Source organism: Syngnathus typhle, linkage group LG4, assembly GCF_033458585.1.
Source record: "Syngnathus typhle isolate RoL2023-S1 ecotype Sweden linkage group LG4, RoL_Styp_1.0, whole genome shotgun sequence".
Classification (NCBI taxonomy): domain Eukaryota; kingdom Metazoa; phylum Chordata; class Actinopteri; order Syngnathiformes; family Syngnathidae; genus Syngnathus; species Syngnathus typhle.
Genome location: NC_083741.1, coordinates 18,192,892 through 18,201,280, shown reverse-complemented (window position 1 = coordinate 18,201,280; position 8,389 = coordinate 18,192,892). Strand labels below are relative to the sequence as shown.

Sequence of the window (8,389 nt, the reverse complement as noted above, 5' to 3'; positions counted from 1 at the left end):
TAATCGTTTTATTCTAATGCATTGGCAGCAAATCAATTTAAATATATAATGTAAGTCGTTTTATTAAATGCTTTTCATCCACTTTTTCGATTTGAGTTTTAAGAATTAACCCGTGATCCAAAAATGCATAAAATCAAATCGCCATTCATTTTTACACAACAGATGCTACAAACAGTTTTTGTATATCACTAAGTGAAAACACACGAGTGACAGCGGCGGCAGCAAAAGCAGGTGAGTCTGACAAGTATAAGCCTATTTAGTTAAATTCTTAAGCCACGCCTGAATGAAAGTACGTAAAAGGAGGAGGTTACTGTGGGTCAAAGAAGCAAGAGCAGGTGGCAGAAAAACGTCACATACTGCATAAGCCTTCAGTGAAGCTTTCCTAATGGAAAACCATTTACTACTTTCAGGGAATGCACTAGACAAACATTTTTAAAGTCAATAAAAATGGAACAATGAGCAATTTGGCAGTGATCAACGTCCGAACTAAAAGTACAATCCATATGGAAAACCGTGCTCTCGTGGTCATCAAAAAATCAAATCCCTTCGGGCCTCACCAGCAGGTTTTCAGAAGGTGAGATCTGGAAGATAAAACCCTTGACCCCCCCATCTACCTGTCTTGTCAGTCATTGTCCGCGCTTCGCCATCTGTTTCGCGGCAAGTAGGGTAGAGCCCATCGACCGACCCCCAGGAGAGATGCGTCACACCTGAGGGCACAAAGTCCCAGGACACCTGCGAGAAGCTCAGTTTGCTCACGTTGGATGCAATCTCAGAAAGAAAAGGTACTTTTGTGCTCCAAGGTATCCATTTTTGGGATGGACTCTGTAGGGCTAACAATTGAACCCCTTGGTACAATTAAGTGTTAGAAAAGGGACACAAATTGTCCCCAGGGTATCATTTCTCTATCTTTTGTTTCCATGTAAGAGTACAAACAAGTGTTCAGACAAAGTGAATAGTTTTCAAAAGAGCCTCCTGTTTAATGGAATAGATTAAATAAATACACATTGTAAAAGTTGTTATCTAAACTAGGGTTGGTAAACGTGTTGCACTTTGAACACCATTTACAATTATTCTTGCGAAGAAGAAAAGAAAAAGCTGTTTTCTGTGTATTATTTGTTCACTCTACTTTTCAGGATGAACTTTTTTTTGTTGATAAATACATTTTCATAAGATAACATCAGTTGAACATGAGCTGGTGCAAAAAAAAAATCAAAATTGCTAGCATACTGTAGCAGTCAAGGCTTCAGTGTGCAAAGTGCAAGAATTTCAAGGCTGTGTGTTCCTTGCAAAGCAAGTAGATTATTCACTGTGAAGACCTTTGAGGTCTGTTGTTTTGAAAAAAAAAAAAAAAAGAAAACCGCAAGAACAATCAGCTTCATGATTTGTGGGTGCACTCCGGGTAAGCGGAACACTAGCCCACTAGATCAAAGTTTACAAATAAACACTGAGGCCTTTATATACGAATGAACCCACATGAGTTTTTCCCGAGATACGAGTCATCATTGCACTGCTTGGTGGAGGCGAATTCAATCAGCTGACTTCACAACAAGCGATATTTTGGCCGAGTGAACGCCAACAAATCTTCAAAAAAGTTTAGCGCCACTCCTAGTTGAAAATTTCTCTCAAATGAAACAACAAAGAAAATCACACATGTATTTAAAACAACCGCAATTGACGCAAATTCTCTTTTTTTGACTTGCTCGCACACACACACGCACACACACGCACACACACGCACACACACGTGTGTAAACAGGGCCCAGGTGTGTAAGTGTTTTACTGAGATGACTTTACAGCTGCCACTTTGACACCGACTGCTGTGGCGCATCATTCCATGCATGAGCACAGAGATGATGAAAAGCTGCGGTGTCATCGCATGACTCCAGAGAATGTTCTCTGCTCTTGCTTTCATTTTAGTTCCATTCTGCTTGCAGCGCGTTCTGTCTGCAAATAGTTAGACAACAATAAATGGAGTGTGCCGTCACCAGAGGAGTGCGTGTCCTTTTTAAACCACGGGGCGCACCGTGTGAGGGAATTAGCCAATAAAAGACAGACAGAAGCATTTATATTGAGGGACCAGGAAGCGGTATCTTAACTTTTATCTCTGCATAGAATCCACCCAAGGTAAAAAAAAAAAAAACATCACATTTTTTACTTTAAGGTTCCGTTTACAAATTTTGACATCCCTTTCTGGGTTTTGTTTCTATGCGTGTGAAAATGTATCGATTAATCGACAAAAAAACGATTATCAAATTAAGTATTTTAGAAATCGAGTAATCTTTTTTTTTTTTTTTTACTAAATATTGTCCAAATAAGATTTCAGGCTCTCAAAATTAACAATTATTTAAATGATCTCGTCCTTTTTGAAGGCAGACTGATCTTTTTTGTGTTTAATCAGAATAACACATCTAATCACAAAATACTACCAAATAAATAAATGTATTCTGATAACAAACAATAATTTGGTGGTTAGAGCATCTGCCATACATTTCGGAGGATCAGGATTTGAATCCTTCCCGTTACGATCTTGTATTTCCTCCCCGTGCTTGCGTTTCCAGGACGTTGCAGTGCTTCGACAAAGATGATGCATTTGCTTTTGAAGCCTGATTAGAGTTGTCTGTGACAACCAGGTAATCATGTGTGAAGGCCACCCACAGAAAAAAAAAAAGACCTCACAAAAGAGCTCCACTTCATCTTATGTCTGAATTTATTACCTCTCACTGGATGCCTATTTTTCACCCGCACGACTGGAGCCATCGCATCTACGATGGAGTGGGCTTCCGGCGACTCTGATGACTCATTTGCCCCACAGACGTCATCCTATTCAAGCCAGGTGACTTTGGAGTCTTGCGCGACATCATTAGAGTGCCTCCATTGAATGCTTTGAAATACACTCAGTTGCCACAAGATTCAATTTACCATGCAATCAGCTCCAAAAGATACATCAAACATTTTGCTGTGACAAATATGATTTACATACATTAGCAAAAAAAAAAAAAATAGGGTTCATATTGTCACCAAAATTCAACTCTAACTCATGCTCACTTCAACCTCTACAAATATTAAAATAATTGTTCTAATATTTTGGATCTTATGGAGGAAAGCTGGATTTTTAATCTGGATCGGATCAGGATTGTGCACGTGAAGCAATGTAAACAGAACATGAAACATCCATTCAGACGAGTTGGACAAACAACCAATCAGTCTCCCGTTGACACAGATGAACAAACCTGAATGAACCTAATCAGCATTTTTTTGGAATGTGGTGAAAACTGGACTAACCAGACAAATTTATGCTAGGTTAGAGTTGAGATTCAAACCTGCTACCTATAGAGACAGAGACGAGCACTAAACCACATTCTTCCCCATTAAACATATCCAGATGTCACAGTCTGAGCTCATCTGATTTGTTATACAGCACCTTGTGGGATCTAATCATCTTTGTGAAGGCAGAACTTTTACCACAACAGTATTTACCCTCATCACATTGACTTTTATGTCCCTGGGAGCTGCGAACAAAGAAGCTGCTTCTAATTCCGTCCTTCATAATATTTGTCTCGGCTGCGTCCTCTTAGTCACTGTGCATATTTTTCACTCCTCCAATCAAGCGGAGTGGGAATTGACTGTGCTGATCCAGTCCGCTGTGATCATCCTCATCATCTCCAGATGGGAGAAGGCTTCCCATGTGTCCTGCCACGCAGTTCACTGAGGCCGGTTGCCATGGAGGAAACTCCCAAGTCTGGGATGCTACTTATAGTGTCACTCTGTGGGAGTTTATTTACTTACTATACAGACTGTGCATTGGCGGAGGAGAATCTGCTCACTTGGCTCTGTATTACATAGAATCATTATGTAATTACAGTACGAGCTTGTTTTCCCACCCACTGTCTTTAGGAGTGGTCACAAACTTATTTCACCAAAATTAGCGTCTGCTATCAGCAGAAGAAACTGAAGAGTTTTTATTTTTGAAAATTTCATCTTGGAGGATTAGTTTTGATTCAGAACCCCCCCTTAATCCCCTCCACCCCCAATACTTTGGATATAAGACTATAAATGGTTGTGTTACCGTGGCAACACGTATGGTCTGGACAATGTCAAGATTTAATTTTACCCTGCTAATGACTTCTCAGTATACTTGTGTCCATTTTCTACCACGGTTTTGGTTTCATCTGTGGGCGTTGTTTGCGCTTGGTAATGTGGTGCACGCAACCCTGGACTTTTGACAAGAGCCTGTTGCATTTAGAGACGACGTGCTACGCTCGTTCATTTCCATCCTGTCCGAATGCAGCAGTGATGTAATTTTAGCACATAATGAAAATTAAAAAAAAACAATTTTCTCCTTCGATGACCGCTCTTGTCACAAAAAGAACATGCCTGGATTGTTCTCAAGTGTGCAAGAAGTGTTTAAAAAATAAATAAGAAGTCACATGACGGACGCACGTTTCTGCTCTGATACTATCATAAAATGTGACTCAGGGGCATTGGGTCTAAAACAGTGGTCTCTGTTTATGTTTATACAGTTGGTGGATGATTTAATCTTTTTTTTTTTTAATTTTCCTTCAGTTGCTGTATGGCAAAATTGTATCCAAAACGAGGAATCAGAATGTGTTCCACCAAAATCTTTGCACTGTTTGGTGTCTTTCTCATGTGGCTCTTATCTGATTCATTCTTTCTTTCATTGCTCAGTTTTAAGCCCTACCAGTTGCATATGTGAAATTGAATCCAGCCTCCTGCCGGATTGATCTTTTGCTTCCAAGACAAAAGGTCGGCCAGGGTAACATCTGCACAACAGGAGAGAGATTTTGCTCGCGTGTCGTCTTTTGTCCCAAAATAACTTTTGATCAAGGGGCACGAGCGCCCTCAGGCAGTGAGCTAAAAATATTCAGCCCCGCGGTTTATTTTGCTTTGTCTGAATCGATTATCTCCTCACGCTTCTTCCAAGAGTTATTTTCATGTTTTAAATTAAAAAATGCAACTTAAGTCAAAAGGGAATGATTCTGATACGTTCATGGGAAAAGCAAAACAGATGATGACACTTTGCATAAGTATAAAATGTTGTCAAAAAGGCCAGGTGGGAGTCATTGCGCGAGGAGGCCGAAATAGTTTTGGGGAAACGTGTCAGGCCACCACGGTCAAGAGCAGATGTGGACGAGGAAAACAAGTCGGAGGCAAACATGCTGCATTGCCAGCGGCCTAATAAACTTGACCACAGTGTTTAACTTGTTCCTCTACATGCTGTTAACTTTCTTCGTGCTCCAGCACACAAAGAGCAAGCCTTTGATCGCTGCCTGAACATTTCATTGCTTTGCCCGTCGTCTTCAGACGAGACACGCTCTGTACGTGTGGTGACTCCCCGGCGCCGCAAAAGTCTCTCTTTTCCTTCTTTCGTGACGGTCAGCTTGACTGAAATTACATGCAGACTCCAGTTCAAAAGGTTTTGTATGAGTCTACATATCAATTTCAGTTATGGCTGGCAACAGACATACTGTTTACAACGACTCATTGGGCCAAGATCACGACATACCACCAAACAAAAATATCACAGAAAAGTATGAATACTGAAATCATGAAGAGCTTGTCTCCAGAATATATAGAATATGAATGGCAACTGATGGATCCGACCAAACTCAGAAAACAGGTGAGCCGTGGTTTTTCATCACCTGAGCCCTAAGGCACTGTGATGTCATTTTCAGTCGTCAGCATGTGGCAAAATGGCCGCCCACTGAGTGGAAAACATGGGTGGCCTTTTACTGCTTAAACCCACAAACGCAGTATCAATTAGAATGTTAAGAGTAGTAGGAGCGCATTGAACATATTACTAAAGAAATGTTTGACTTGACTTCACCTTCAAAAAGTCGGCTATAATTCTGACTGTCTTGTTTGCTGTCGGAGTAATGCCTTTTTTAAACCACAGTTGTATTTTTTCCATGCAATTTGAGAACAAATGTATACTTGCACAAATGTATACTTGGTGCAATATTACAATAAAGTTGTACATTTGAAATTCCCTTAATAAAATGTGATTTTATTCCTTTGTTAAAAGTCCACATATTGTTTATCCCCTAGTTTATTCTTAGCTGGATTTGAAGTGTTGTACATGTTTGATCTTTTTTATTCTAATAGGATAACACGAAAGGCCCAGTGATGCTTTTATTTGCTGGTAAAGGCTTCCCCCTGTTGGTCAGATACTGTCACTGGATTTGCTATTTTGTACAGTAAGTACAGTACAAAACAAAAAACAATAATGCACCGGCATGTTCTTGTACGTTTACTGTCCTCAACAAGAATACAAGTAAAGTGGCAAATATTTCTCCACGTGCAAATGTCACACATTACATCCTGACTAATTGCGCATGCGCTCTGATATCCCGGAATGTTCTCGTTGTCAAGGGCTGTCTTGTACGCAGGCGCAGTAGCGACACAGCACAACCAGGCAGAGAGCGACTGGCACAACGCAGAGGGACATTTTGGCCTTTAGGCTGAGCTTTTTGTGGATTTGGGTCGACGGAAGCATCGGTTACTAAAATGACCAGTGGGTATCGACATATATAAATTTACCGTAAGGCATTATATACTTCACAGCAATTGCATGAAGTGTTCTCGTTTCTGTTCCTCGCGCAGCCGAGGCCCGTCGTCGTCTATTTGCTGGAAAAGACGTCGTCCTCTCGCGGGGCTTGGACGTTTCCGAATTTGTCCATAATAAGACCACATAACTTTCTTTTTTCCTCTTAAGATGCGCACTGCAGAAGTAGCAACTGTATTAAGAATGATCATTTTCATTAATCTGTTATACTAGTGTCTGCTTTAGCTTGTTTTTGGCCCCACTGAATTTGACTGATACGAGTGCTGTATCTGTCAAACTGATCACTCAAAAGAATATTTTATACTTAATTTTAGGTAAAATGCGTCAGCTGGATACCGGGTGTGTCCAAGTATATCTATTTATACCTCTAGTTAAATTGTTGCCCGACCTGTATTAGTGTTGTTGTGGTTTGAGGTGTGAAGCTGCTCCACAGCGCCGCCCTGCCACGTCGTCCGGTTTTGTATGCTCCAATAATTCCTCGGTTTTACGACGCAACACAATTCGAGGTTACGAACGCCTAGAAATGTTTGTAACACAAGTATTGGTTATAATAATGACGTCACTGCATTCGTGTAGATTAGAGGTTCACTACATGTGACATTAACACGTTTTTTTTTTTTTTTTAGGGGGAAATCAGCGTGAGCTTGCACGCCAAAAGGCTGCCAAGAAGGCGAACGACACCGGCAAAGGGAAGAGAACTGACGACGGGCTCTCAGCCGCTGCTCGGAAGCAGAGGTACTAGACAACATGCCTCGAAAAACACATCATTAACATTCATGGTATATTAGTTTAATCTTAATGACACTTTTTGTCTTTTGCCCTCCAGGGATGCTGAAATAATGCAACAAAAGCAGAAAAAGTCAGACGGTGGAGAGAAAGACAACCCAAAGTCCAAGTGAAGAGCTGACTTCATCCCGTATTCGGCTTCCTCCCTGATAAAGATAAACGCCTGTAATGTCATTTTTTAAATATCCGAGACTCCACATAGAATTCAGCCTACATTCTCTTCTTATGGCAATGGAATATTTTTTTCTGGGGTGAAATTGTTCGTCATTATCCCACACTGTGCATGCAGAGGAGCGTCGGTGCTTTTAGTAGCAGGAGGAAGATGAACTATTGTCCACTCAAAGCATCGTCGTAATTTTTTTTTTATTGTATAAACATGTCTCCTAATGATTACAAATAAAGAGTATCTTTGTAGTTCATGATCACTTGGCTCTTTATGATCGATTCTGTTGGAGATAAATATATTAGAATAGTGTTGGGGGGGGGGACGCGTTTATAGGAGATTTCTTTTTTTTTTTACATGACTGATGCAGTGATACCGCCAGGTGGCAGCAAAGACAAGTGAGAAAGGTACCAGTGATGATAACAGTTGTTAATCTTATAACAGGATCTTATGTCGAAAATACCGGGCTGCACAATAAAATTAATTGAAAAAAAACTAATTAAAATGAGCTAGAGCAAGCAAAGACGGTCAAATAGTATGTAACAGGCTTTCAAATAGCGGGTAATGGCGATCATGAAAATAAGCACGTTTTTACAAAAAGTGTGCAAATGTTCTTGATAGCAGTACAAAACAAACTTTGAAATATCTACAGTTTTTATTGTTTTAGGTTAAAACGTGATGAAATTTTTTATGTAACAGATTCATTTTGAGCATATAAAACAATTTAAAATAACATCAAAAATAAAATTGCCAAGAAATATGCTGATGTTTCTCTTTTCAAAATGAAACAAACTGGATAAAGTACAATTAAAAATCAAATATTCTACGGGACAAAATACATTCTGGCATTTCGAAAG

The 8,389-nt window shown here is 40.0% G+C and overlaps 1 protein-coding gene across 1 annotated transcript; it reads left to right on the top strand.

Moving 5' to 3' along the window:
* The first annotated feature begins 6,372 nt into the window (after window positions 1-6,372).
* Window positions 6,373-7,788, top strand: serf2b (small EDRK-rich factor 2b). Its single transcript, XM_061276627.1, has 3 exons — window positions 6,373-6,532; window positions 7,210-7,318; window positions 7,410-7,788. Exons 1-3 carry the CDS (start codon window positions 6,526-6,528, stop codon window positions 7,480-7,482), a joined length of 189 nt encoding a protein of 62 aa, XP_061132611.1. The 5' UTR covers window positions 6,373-6,525; the 3' UTR covers window positions 7,483-7,788.
* Window positions 7,789-8,389: the final 601 nt, after the last annotated feature.